The sequence below is a fragment of the Clarias gariepinus genome, chromosome 25 (assembly GCF_024256425.1).
Source record: "Clarias gariepinus isolate MV-2021 ecotype Netherlands chromosome 25, CGAR_prim_01v2, whole genome shotgun sequence".
Lineage (NCBI taxonomy): Eukaryota > Metazoa > Chordata > Actinopteri > Siluriformes > Clariidae > Clarias > Clarias gariepinus.
This window is the reverse complement of record NC_071124.1, coordinates 19,615,920-19,629,106: the sequence shown is the minus strand read 5'-3', so window position 1 is coordinate 19,629,106 and position 13,187 is coordinate 19,615,920. Positions and strand designations below refer to the sequence as shown.

The 13,187-nt window shown below is 38.5% G+C and overlaps 2 protein-coding genes across 5 annotated transcripts in view; both read right to left on the bottom strand.

Moving 5' to 3' along the window:
• The window catches only part of arhgap45a (Rho GTPase activating protein 45a), a 32,512-nt gene extending 30,358 nt beyond the window's left edge, over positions 1-2,154 (bottom strand). For both annotated transcript variants that reach the window (XM_053486966.1, XM_053486967.1), the window contains exon 1: positions 1,903-2,154. In XM_053486966.1, coding sequence (XP_053342941.1) covers positions 1,903-1,992 — 90 coding nt within the window. In that variant the 5' untranslated portion in view covers positions 1,993-2,154. The remainder of the gene's footprint in view (positions 1-1,902) is intronic.
• A 2,986-nt stretch (positions 2,155-5,140) lies between these two features.
• Positions 5,141-13,187, bottom strand: part of sbno2a (strawberry notch homolog 2a) — a 32,590-nt gene continuing 24,543 nt past the window's right edge. For all 3 annotated transcript variants that reach the window (XM_053486422.1, XM_053486424.1, XM_053486425.1), the window contains 5 exons: positions 11,793-11,885; positions 11,548-11,679; positions 11,169-11,245; positions 10,191-10,381; positions 5,141-10,043 (listed from right to left, as the gene is read on the bottom strand). In XM_053486422.1, coding sequence (XP_053342397.1) covers positions 8,743-10,043; positions 10,191-10,381; positions 11,169-11,245; positions 11,548-11,679; positions 11,793-11,885 — 1,794 coding nt within the window. In that variant the 3' untranslated portion in view covers positions 5,141-8,742. The remainder of the gene's footprint in view (positions 10,044-10,190; positions 10,382-11,168; positions 11,246-11,547; positions 11,680-11,792; positions 11,886-13,187) is intronic.

Below are 13,187 nucleotides of genomic sequence, written 5' to 3'. Positions count from 1 at the left end.
ACACACTATGTTTCGCTGCTTTAGTGTCCCGTCCATGAATCCATGCTCCTACTCCAAGCGACCTGTATGTTCATGTTGAATAATGAAAGTTGTGTTTTTAATTCATTTGATTTCATTTGCATGATTGATTTAAAACTCGACTAGTGGCTTGACCGATAACGTTAAATAAACGTTTCAGAAAGTGCTACCAGTGCTAATGCACTAGAAATTATTTTCTGATAATGTTAAAACACCATGTCACAAATGCTACTGGTATGTCAGGAAATGCTACCTCCAAAAAAGCTACACACAAAGTATAAGTGGAAGGACAAACTATCCCAAGCTGATATAACTATAATTTTTATGCTGCTGGCAGGAAGGAAAAAATGATAGAACACTTTATATGTGCATAATAGCCTCAGGACCAGACTCCATATTCAGAGCCCTCTCACACTGCCATGGCTTGGGTTTTTATCCCGCTCATGAAATTGGCTTTAGGCTTTATCCACGTTATATTTTAAAACCATCACAAACATATTTTTAAAACCATTTTTCTCCTTCGTTTTAAAATTTGTCCATCTGAACATGCAAATTCCACTGTCTAAGCATGCCAAACCAACACGCATCGTTGTACTGTACTGTGTACTGTGTTGTACTGTTAATAGAAAGCCATACTGGTGAATCAGAAGCCTGAAAATAAAGTTATAACCAAGTTTGATCTGACGTCAAAATGAGAAATACAGGACATGTGGCGTGAGCTCTTACAAACCAACAAACATGAATTTTTTTAAATTCACTCGCTGTCCATGCTGTACAGGAACACGAGGACCTACAGAGACTACTCCAGACAAATCAATGTATTAGGCTGGTTACACCAGGTGGACTAGAATGGGGTGCCAGTCCACTGCAGAGCACACAAGCACTCTCACATTTCATGCAATTTCATTCATTCATCTTCTTTAGCTCTTCTTCTGTATACAGGGTCACAGGGGCCTATTCCCCCAGGAGACTTCAGGCACAAGACGGGTCTCCATCACACACATACACTCACACTACTGGCACACTATTTAAAAAGGGCAATTAACCTAACCTGCATGTGTTTGGACTGCACAGAGACCTGAGGCAGGACTCGAACCCTTTACCCTGAAGGTATGATGCCACTACGCCACAGTGTAAATTTCCTAAAGTTTCTAAATATATTCACCTTGGATTTAGGACAAAAAGGAAAAAAACTGTTAAATTACGTTGCACTTATTTGTTAAATATCATCTGAATGTCATAGAGTCCACGTCGGCCCAATGTCATTCCACCAAAAGTAATTCCAACTTTTGTAATGTTGCTGAATGCTAATTGCTATTTTAAAAAAAATTCATAATTTCATCTAGATTATATCAGGTGGTTTATTTTTTTAAAGAAAAGTAAAAAAAAGGGGGGGGGGACTGTTGCACCTTTAACTTCCTGCCCACTATTAATGGAACTTCACCTGTATGTATATGTGTGTTTATGCACGATGTTGTGCTGACCAATCAGAATCCAGCACTGCAGGGCTGCGCTGATTCTGATTGGTTGAGATCTCATGCGCAAAATGTAGGCTCCGCCTTATAAGAAAAAAAAATAACGGATTATTTGCTGTTGGTCTCGCGAACAAAATAAAAACTAATAAACACATAAGTAAACAAACAAACAAACGAATAAATGAATAAATGTGTCAGGATTATGTGTTAAAAGTAAACCCAAACTCGGGGTGATGACAGTAGGACGCTAGCTCTAGAAGGGGTGTGTGTGTGTGCGCGCGCGTTGTTTCAAACATATTCGACTCTTATATCGTTTAATGAGTATGAGTGTTCAGTAGTGTGAAGGTGTGAGAGCAGGTTACAGTGTGTGTGTGTGTGTGTGTGTGAGAGAGAGAGAGAGAGAGCTCACCGAGCTGCACTGAACTCCAGGACTTCCTGGCTGAGTCCTCTTTGAGACCGAAGGCGTTTTAACCAACTCCTTCCTCTTCCGAGAAAACATTTCCAAAAACCCGTTACCGTTTCAACCGAACTAACCGTGTGGAGTTGTTTTACACCAATACATCCACACATCCACACTCTCACACACTCACTCACACACACAATAAAACGGCGTTTCTCTCAGGAGCTCAGGCGCGCGCGTTTGACAGTTGCGCGTGCATGTCGCGCGTCTCGCAAGTCTTTTCCTGTGTGTGTGTGTGCGTGTGTGTGTGCTGTCATCTACTGCTTCCTTCATGCAAATTTATGTCTCTCTGTCTCTCTTCCTCCTCAACGTCTTTTTTGTGTCAGGAGGAATACAGTGCAGAAGTTTACACCCCCATGGAAAAATTGCAAAAAATGTCACTGATTATTATTATTATTATTATTATTATTAAAAAAAACACAAATACACTTTAAGTCTTATAAGTATAAACTGGATTTTTTTTGTACCACAGCTGTTGAATCCTTAAATCTAATTGGTCAGCAGGTCCTCATTTTTTTATATATAAATGTAAATAAAAATATTTTATTCAGATGTTTGACAGGTTTATATTTAGACAATTTATCATTTCTAAAATGAAACATTTTATTTGTGGTTAAGGCATTAGACTATGGTTTGAAGGTTTGAAAGATTCAACTGAGGTTCCCCTGTTGGGCCCTCGAGCAAGGCCCTTATCCTTCAACTGCTCAGATGTATAATGTTTTTTTTTTTTTTTATGTAAGTAGCTCTTGATAAGGGTGTCTACCAAAAGGCATAGAAGTAAATGTAACGTAAATGTTTGTAATGCACTGTGGCTTAGTGGTTAGCACTGTCTCCTTGCACCTCCAGGGTCGAGGGTTCGATTTTCATCTCGGGATCTGTGTGCATGGAATTTGCCTGTTTCCCCTGTGCTTAACGGGTTTCCTCAGGGTACTCCAGTTTCATCCTACTTATTATACTAAATGGCGTCCTCAAATTGCCCGTAGTGTGTGTGTGCCCCCTGCGATAGATTGGCACCCTGTCCAGGGTGTACCCCGCTTCATGCCCTAAGTCCCCTGGGATAGGCTCCAGGCCCCGTCTGACCTTGTATACAGGATTAAGCCTATATATACTCAAAGGACTTATTCTCAGGAAAAAAATATAAATAAGATTAATAAGTATAAATGTGACTTCTTTATACCACCGAGCTGTTAAATTCTTAAATCTGATTTGTCAGCAGCTGCTTATTTTCTATATCTGTCATTCAGATGTTTGACAGTTTTATATTTAGACCCTAATTTGAATCTTTTATCTTTTCTAGAAAAAATGTATTATAGAAATGATGGGTAGGGGTAGTTCATTGGTTAAGTCACTCTAAATAAGGGCGTCTACCAAATGCAGTGAATGTAAATGTAATGTAAATTTGTGGCAGCATGTTGGCTTAGTGGTTAGCACTGTCGGCTTGCACTTCCAGGTTCGATTCCCTCCTCAGGATCTGTGTGCATGGAGTTTGCATGGTCTTGTGGGTTTCCTTAGTTTCCTTACATTGATTAGACAAATTGCCCTTAGTGTGTAAACATGAGTGTGTTTGTATGTGTGTGTTATCCTACAATAGATTGGAACCCCATCCAGATGTGTCACTTGGCTTCAGACCCCTGTGCCCCTGTATATAGGATAAGCGGTATAGAGTGTATAGAGAGTATATGAGTGAGTAGGAATCGCTGTACAGGGATGTCTATTGAGACAGTTCTTTATTTCTGTAAAGCAAAGGTTTATTTCTGGTTTCAGGAAGGATCTCCAGTGTCAGCACTAGTGTCAGCACTAATAGACTAACTGGCAGAAGGAAAGCTGTAAAGTTTTCAAACACAAGAGTGTTCTCAGGGTGAAATGCTGGTAAAATGACTAGCTTTTTTTTTTTTTTTGAAAGAAGCTAAGGACGCTGCAAAATGGGAATTAACTAAAAAAAAATGCATGGCATGTTGTAAACACATTTTCAGCTTTTATTGAAGCAATATCACATGAACGGAGTATTGTACTGAATATTAGCCTGGCTGTGATGCAGCTGTAGGCAGGAGAGCGCAGACCAGGTTCCCAAAATATCCCAACCGTGCTGATATTCAGCACAACAGCACAACCTCGAGAGTGATCCTGCTTTTACAGGACAGTTCCACAAACACCATTTATTATCAACAGATTATGATTTGTTTGTTTATTTATTTATTTAGCTTCCTCCAGACACTAATATTCCCCCCAGACACAGATACTTTATCCTTCCACTGCTGGAGGAACCGACTAACCGAGACTACCAACAGTTTGTGTAATTAACACGGATGAAAGTAGTATAAACCATGGAGATGGTGGACAGTCCTGTAAATCTCCTGCCTCTTTTTAATTTCACCTTAGTTCCGTTAACTTGTTGGTTCTGGGGTTGAATCCCAATTAGCGTTAAATGGAAACCTAGGGTGTACAATCCTCCTCAGAATGCAACATTGGCAGCCTGGTGGCTCGAACCCAGGACATCTTGATCAGCAGGCCAACACTTTAATCACTGAGCTACCCCTGCCCCCTGAGAACTCTTAAGAAGGTCAAAAATCCTGAAGCTGAATCCATCTTTTGATAAAGGAACAGGGGTTACTGTTGGCAACCTGCTGTGGTTTACATGGTTTACGTGAAAATAATACATTTGGGCATAGTATTAATAACTAATAATATTGTTAATATAATCACTGAATTAATCCTTTAGATGTCAAGCTCATTGTTAGTTATTTTCCTATAGCAGCATGAATACATGTTATTCTTTATTGTTGCCTTCATTTTGTTGTTCGTACTCGACTGCATTTGATATTCAGTCTACATTCTACTTTTATTAATGGTGTTCAACCTATAATACTTTAAGCTGTTTAGTGAACAAATTATTAACATTACTGATAATATGATAGTATAATTTTACACAAAACACTCTGGAAATCATTAAAAATGTAATTATACTGCAATTAGAATTAGACAATATGGTGTTGAGGGTAAAAAAAATAAAATAATCAACCCAGAATGACACCAAACCCATAAACAGCTTGGCTGATTATATTCTTACACTCGTACATTAACAAAATTATTTTTCATCAAGCAAGGAGTAACTCTTTTAAATCAGTTAATAGTTACCTTAAATGTTGTACAGTATATAAAAGAAATAGAAAGATCGAACAAACAAAGATGTGGTAGTTGAGCCATGATTTCAACAAACTCTTTAAACTTTTATTTTGTTTGTTAACAAAAATTAATATTGCAGTACAATATATTCCTTCTGTTATGTTGTAGAAAACGTTCAGAATGAATCAAAAGGCACAGTTGTTTACAATATTTACATTTCCAACTAAAATCATAAATATTCAGATAAAATACCCAAGGTAAAAGTGCTTAAAATAAATTTTAACTGGAAATAACAATAATAATAATAATAATAATAATACATACAATCAGTAGCACTTTTAATAAATGTATTTAGTTATGAAAGTGTTCGTTTCATGATTTCTTTTACACTTTATAGACAGGATATAAAAGTTTGGGTAGAGAAAGAGAATAGAAATCGGACAACGGAGCAATCTCATCTCTTACACAGTGGGCAAGGATCTCAGACTAGAGACACGTCAAACAGTCAAAGAACCATTTACAATAACGCACAGTAAACAGGACAGTGATGGCAAAAAAAGAAAAGAGAAACCAACTCTCCAATCAATGGTGGATCGTTTTTTCCTTTTGGATGGGATAATGAATTAGTATCTGGGATATCGGAAATCCGTTCTATAGTCTGGCAAATATTTTTTTTCCTCTTTTGAAATATTGAAAACCTCAAGTCTAAGAAATACAGTAGTTAGAAATGCAGCACAGTATTTCACTGCTGTGTGCATCGCTCAAAAAGATTCCCTAACTTTTCCTGAGAATACACAAGACCAAGCAGGAGACTTTGGTGTGACTGGGATCAATGGCTAAAGCCTGATAGAGAGTTTTTTTTTTGCACGTTTAGTGCAAAAGATGGCTGAGACATACATGACACAGCGATGATGGACAGGGTGCAAGGCAGTGCAACAGATTTGGTGGGGAATTAAAATAAGCTTTGACCATTTTTTTTTTTTTTTTAACCTTTTTCTTTTATCTTTTGTAAATAGAGAATACACGGACAAATGAAGAGAAGACCCGAACAAGACAAAGTGTTAAACTACTTAACATGGTTATATCCACCACTAAAATGTCCCAAGGATATAAATAACAATAATTATAGTCATTATAACAAGAATACAAACAACAGTAACAACACCAAAAGACAACAAATTGCTTCCATTCCACCTATACAAGAATATCTTGACCTCATAAGAAACGTATTCTTAGTAATCTTCTCTTTTTTTCTTTTAATTTTTTTAAATATAATAGTTATCTGATACATTTGAAAATATTACAAGGAAACAAGAGCCTAAAAAGAATCCTAATCAACCTTCAGGCTCTATTTTAGACTTGTTCAAGGGGCGAATTTATCTTTATTGCTAAATGTTTTGCTCCCTCAGGAAGAAGGCTGAGGTTAGCATGAGGTCCAGTAGTTTAACTGTCGAAAGTCTTTAATAACGCAATTGGTTGAGGAAAGAGAGAGAGAGAAAAAAAAGAAGCTCTTAAGATAAATGAGTTGCCCAATACATAATTTGGTGTTCGACCCCCAAAGTTAAAAAAAAAAAGGAAAAAAAAAGGTCCTTTAGTTATTTTAGTTAAATAATTGGTCTGGACAGTAACAAGTTTACACTATACCTGAGAAAAGTACAAAACAAGCAGTAAAGCAAATAAAGTACTTCATTAATCTAGGGATGATGTTTTGTTAGCTTTATTTTCAACCCTAGATTTTTCCAGCCATTCTGTCCCTCTACTCAGGCTCAGGCCCATGGAATTATGGGAAAAGAATTCACGGGGTCAATATGTAAAACAGCAGTATTACAAATTTTAAATGTCAGTGAGCCCCTCTAGTGAAGTAGAGCAGATGTATTCGTAGAGGGAGAAAGATGATGATTATAATAAATAATATGAATTTAATCTGTTTTTTAGAACATACACACACACACAACACACACACATACACACACACAATTGTTAACTGCATCTTAATGATACAAAGGCACTGACTGAGCTAAAGGCATTTTCTTCCAGGTCTGATTAAATTTTTCAACAGGAAGCAGGAGTAGGTGTGACAGAAGCCCAAAGGACCAAATAAATAAATATACATTGTGTATTTGAAGGTGCACTAATGAGGGTGTTCCAGGACGTCTGTAGTCCTTCTGATCAGCATTTAAGTGATGACGCTTGCATTTGGTCAGTAACAAGAAATAAAAAATCTGCATCGTTCATAAGCAGCGAGAGCCATAGTGATAAATATTTTTAGTTAATGCTTTGAGATGATTAAGCCGTAATTCAGAAATGACGTTCATAGAAATATGAACTAGTGTACCGCTTTAAAAATAATAATAAAAATAAATAAAAAAAGAAGGTTGTTTTTCTCTGAAATGGGAAAATGACCGTCTGAGGCACGTTGATTAAAATCCACTCAAGAGACAGAGCGGGTTTAGGGCATGCGCGCACCACAGGGGGAGGGAAAAACAATGCTGCACTTTTTATTGATCTTCACTGCACAAGGGGCTTCAGATGGCAATGCGCCCAATATTTTTTATTTCGCAACTAGTTTAATCCAGACAGATCCCCCAAAACAAGAATGAAGATCTTTAATCCTGTTCTAGACTCTTGCCTCTGCTGTATCTGCCCAGAGTATACTAGCACGCTCCTAAAAAAAAAAATTGTCTTGGCTCTTAAATATTTTGGGTTTAAGTGCCAAAGGCTCCTCCTAAAGATTTATGTTTATCTAAAGCCCTGGCACAGTTCTCTTTATTGGCTTAAAACTATAAATTACATATGTACCAAAAAGGTGTTGTGTAATGGGACACATGGGAAATAAGGTAACTAATCCTGTTGTAAGCTTTTACAGAACTCATCAAATAAAACATAAAATAAAGTATAAAAAAATAAAAATAAATAAAAATCTACTGAATTAAACGTCTTTGTTTAAGTCTGCTACAGAATCAGGAGGATAGTGGGAACAGCTGAGCTAATAATCTGTCAGTTGGGCTCAAGCCATGAGCATTTTGATCTCAATGTTAACTAGATAACATTGCACTAACTTGCACTACCTGGTAATTTAGGTAATGTTAGGGTCATTTTCCACACTTGTGGAAATAAGTAGGGTCATTTTTTTTTTTTTCACACTTGTGGATAAAAAAAGTGTCCAAACAGGGAGTCCAAACAGGTTTAACTTCCCTATGTATCTGCCCCTTTATTCACGCAGAAGATTCCCTTGTATTAACATTTTATGCTAAAGCCGTTTCCCATTCATTCCCTTTTAACGTCGCAGACCGTTTCCCCATCTCCTACAGGAGCAGTGCGATTTTTCCCCCCCTCTGATGACCCATACGTAGCGCTTCGTCTCTATATTAGCAACCTCACCTAAACGACAAGCCATACAATAATCAATGTCAAGCAAGCGCCCCTAATGTCAGTGAAAGGGGAAAAACTAAACAAAAAACACTGCTGATGAAAACACTTGTAAAGAACCCAACTATAGCCAGCGGATGAATGATCTGTGGAGGAAGTAACTGAAAAAAAAAACCACCTACAACAAAAATACCTCAGACAGACATGCTGAGAAAAGAAACAAACAAAAGAAAAAGAAGACAGTCCTGCCATGTGCATGTACAGTGGTGATAATGAGCTCGCAGGTGTTAGTGGCCACTAGGTGGCGTCCCAGTCCAAAGAATTGAACTGAATGACTGAGTGGCGGCGATCTGCAGAACCCCCGTGGGCGTCCTGGGCATCCATGCTGCAGTGGCCGTTGGGTAGTGGAAGAGTCAGTCGCTCGGACGACGACGCCGCAAAAGGGGAGATAGAATCTGAGAGCGAAGAAGACTGCGGGTCTGAGGAGAAAAGCGACGACGTCCCAGGGGAGGACGAGGAAAATGAAGGGGAAGGTGGGGCTTGCGAGGATAACGAGTACTGAGAATGGAGCATGTCAAGGTTAAAAAAGTCGTCCTGTGGAGTCGCGGGATTTTCTGTGATGGACTGACTGCCGAGTGACCCCTGCTGAGACGACTGACTCAGTTTTAGTGAAAGTGGCGCAGGTTCGTAGACTGGCATTTTGATATGATTTTCCCGTACTGTATGCAAACTGTGTGCGTGTGTGCGCATCAGCGAGTGCTGATGACCGTCCTGCTGTATAGGAGGAGGAGGAGGAGGATGCTGAAGCGGTCTATGTGGCCGTGACATGGAGTTCACGAGCTGAAACTGCTGCACACCCAAGCCTTGACTGGTTAGCGTGCTAATGTCTGGTTTGCTCCCATTGTGTCTCAGCAGCTGTGAGTTGAACTGAACGGTGTTTTGCTGGGGCGTGAGCAAATGTCCTGGGTTTGCCCTGTGTTGCTGCAGCATGCTTACCGTGTGTTGCTTCTGCGCGTGGATGGTTTGCGGCTGGTTTACGCTGTTACGGGCCACGTTGTGCTGTAAGTGGGGTCGCCTCGCCCTTTGCTGCTCCTGAGAGATCAGCTCTTCGAGGTACGACGTTTCTGGGATTCCTCCCTCCCCTGTTCCTCTCCGCACGCCGAAGCGACCGTTCATCGCGGCGACTCCGTTCAGACTCGGTGCTCCGTTTAAACGAGGTGGTTTGTGCTCAGGGGAGGGACAGGGGCTGTTTGTGAGATCCAGCACCTCGTCCACAGCCTGGCTCTTGTGCAGGACAGCCTGGCCAGGCCGTAGGCTTAAGAACGTTTGTGGGCTCGATTGATGCATAGCATGATGACTGAAGGCCTTGTGGGTAGAGAGGAGTTTCTGCTGCTGCTGCTCCTGCAACTTGAGGAACTCCTGGCGGAGGCGATGTTGATACTGCTGTGCACGCTGCTCCCGCACCTGCTGCTCCTTCTGCTGCTCCCTCTGCTGCTCCCTCTGCTGCTCCCTCTGCTGCCGAGCTCGCCTTACCTCGGTGTCCATCTGAGAAAGTTCACTGCGCACTCGCTCCACACAGTTCTCTGGTATCTTTATACCTGAAGAAGATTTAACATAACATCAGCACAACACAAAAATCTCAACTGTCTGATTGACTAAAATTAGATTACCAAAAAAACAAAAAAAACAAAAAAAAAAAAAAAAACACGACATGCCAGTGCGCACACACAAATTGTAACACTTACCAACTTGCTTGCTATTCTGCTTGGTTTTAAGGCGCACAATCTGCAGGATGCTGGAGTTGGTGATGTCAGAGACGACATCTGCGACACGCTTCCACACTCTCAGCAAAGCTCCACACAGCATGTGGTACTGTCGCAGACGCATGCCAAGCCAGCACTCCTGACCCTGCTCCTTCTGCTTACACTTACCTTTCCTATAAAAACACACACACATACCTCTTATACATATGATACTCAATACATCAGCCCTCGATGACAAAAATAAATGAATAAATAAATGAGAGAAGTAAAAACACTGCACCTGGCTACATGGTTGGAACCATAAGTGCTGACCTTACAACGAAGATGTCATAAAACTAACCAATTTGCTCCTTAACAAGAAAACCAGCTCTTACCCGTCTTTGTCTTTATGTCATATGAGTATAAAACAACCTCCTCATTGCTCGTCACCATTCCTTATATAGTAATACTACCTAAGGCTCACCAGAACACTTTTGTTCCCCTTTAATAAATGTCAATGACTTTTGTTCTTTTGATATAAGGGATGTACAAAGGGTACCTGACCTAAGGATTAAATATGCTCTCTTAGCTGATAATAAACAGACAATATAAGACCACACCATTGTGTGTGCGTGTGCTATTGTAGTGCTTCAGGCCCATGAAGCAATGTTTCTTACTTTTAGTTCATTTTAAACTTAACAAGAAATAAGTTTAGCCATGATAGGAAGCAAAACTTAGAGAAAAAGATTCAATCTAAATGAAAGTAATTTTTTTTACTGTATTTAAAGAATATCAAAAATATAATGTCATTATAAAACACCAAAAAGTAAAAAAACAAAAAAAGGAATCTTTAATACAGACACACACCATCTACCAATCCTACCCAGTCACCTGCTTATAGCTGATTTCATACTGATATTCATAATCTTTCCCTTATTTTTAAAAATGCTTAACACAAAAACAACCTGTGTTGCTACTCACCAGTTGGCATGGCTGCACTTCTGGAATGAGAAGACAAACTGATTCTCCCAGCAGTCTTTGGCCTCTTCCGGTGTCACCTACAGCATAAAAAAACAAACAACAATTACAGACCTCCTGACATCCACTAGGTGTCACTGTGCAACAATGATTTAAAACGTATTCCAGGTTTACAATGTCATTAATAATGCTCATGAAGTATCACTTGAGATTTACAATGTTTCATACAAAAAAATATAAAAATAATAAAGAAAATTAAATAAAAAAAAACTCATTTCTGTTTGTCGAGCTGTTACGAGTATTTAACTTTAATGACATCTCCCTGTACATTAAAGACCGAAAGAAAGAGCCAATAGAGTTGCGCCTCTGGCTCACTCCTGACCTTGCGGTACCGCTGTAGCAGATTATCCAGGTTCTCAGGGTGGGCCTGCTTGCCGATGTTAGGCTTGTAGACAATGAGATTATGGCCTCGGCCTTGTTCTGCCAACAACACACACGGCTGGCTCCCACGCAGCTGGGGACAAAATGACCATCAACAAAATGAACAACTCAACAAGCCTCCAAAACAAAAACAGCATAAAACAGCAATGATTACTCATTAGTGATGACTCTGATTGTTCTAAATACCTTGTGTGAAAGGTAGAAGCCCTCATTTTCTCCAGTCAGGGTGTCTGCTTTGCTACAGGCCTCAGCCCATGTCATCCCCCGATCCACACTGATCTAAAAACACAGTAGCAAAAGCACTTCAGTATCTTTACACACTAGCAGTCAAAAGTCTTTGTTAAAATTACTACATATAATTATCTTAAAACCTTTTTTACCACTTTTTTTGTCACTGCATAACTTATTTCGGAATGTTAACATCTACTATTATCATAATAACATTGTACACTATTATGATAAAACCTATATATATATATATATATATATATATATATATATATAAATAAAATTGTACAGTATATATATATATATATATATATATATATATATATATATATATATATATATACACATACATACACACACACATCGTAAAAAGGAAAAACTCACAAAATGCACGTTATAATTGTTAATTGTTGATCATAGAAAGAACCGAAAACAACCATAAAAAATATGATCTTATGCATCTGTGCCATTTCTTTAGCTATGTGACCCAATACGTTTTTCCCTCACTCATTTTTGTATATAGTCAATTAAAATCAAATAATATTCAGCTCATCATTTTGTCCAGGTTCTGCTGAAATTAAGGATGCAAGACTCTATATTGCATAATCCTAACCCTTATATATGAATATTTTTATTAAACAATTTCTTACTCTTCACATATGGATAGATAGAGTTGAGGGTTTGTAGGTTGGATCTCTGAAAAGTGAAATTAATATCAAATAAATCAAAACAGCGTGTTAAATGCATGTGTTCTATGTATTAGACCACTTTTGTGTCGGCACGTTCCGCTATCTTCCATCGCAAGTATATTTTAGGTCTGTGAGGAAACACTGTAGTTTGTTATAAAGTAATTCATTGGTAGTGTTCTAGTTCCTTTTATATATATAAAAAATACAGCTTTCATGTGAAATCTAAACTTTAGTTTCTAGTTTTAGTTTTTAGTGTGGTTTCTAACGTCTAGCAGTTTCTATTTTTAAACATATTTTAGTTTCAGTTTTACTGATTTCAGATTGTTGAGATATTTTAGTAGATTTTAGATCCTTGAATAAAAATAACCGGCTCGACCCCTCCCATTCTATAAACGTCGTACGATATGCTCTCAAGCACGTCCTGCCAGCTCCACACTAAAGTCAAACCTAATACTACATGGAAAATAATGAGATGAAAAACAATGATGTCCATTTGCTTGTTAAACTATATTTAGCAACACTTCTAGTTTCTGTTTAGTTTTTAGTGTAATATCGTTTACTGTAATGAATGAGTCTCAATAGACACGCAAACATTAACCAATACAGCATTCTGTATAGATTGCATTTTGTACTATGTTGTATATTGTACACTGCATTCTGTGAC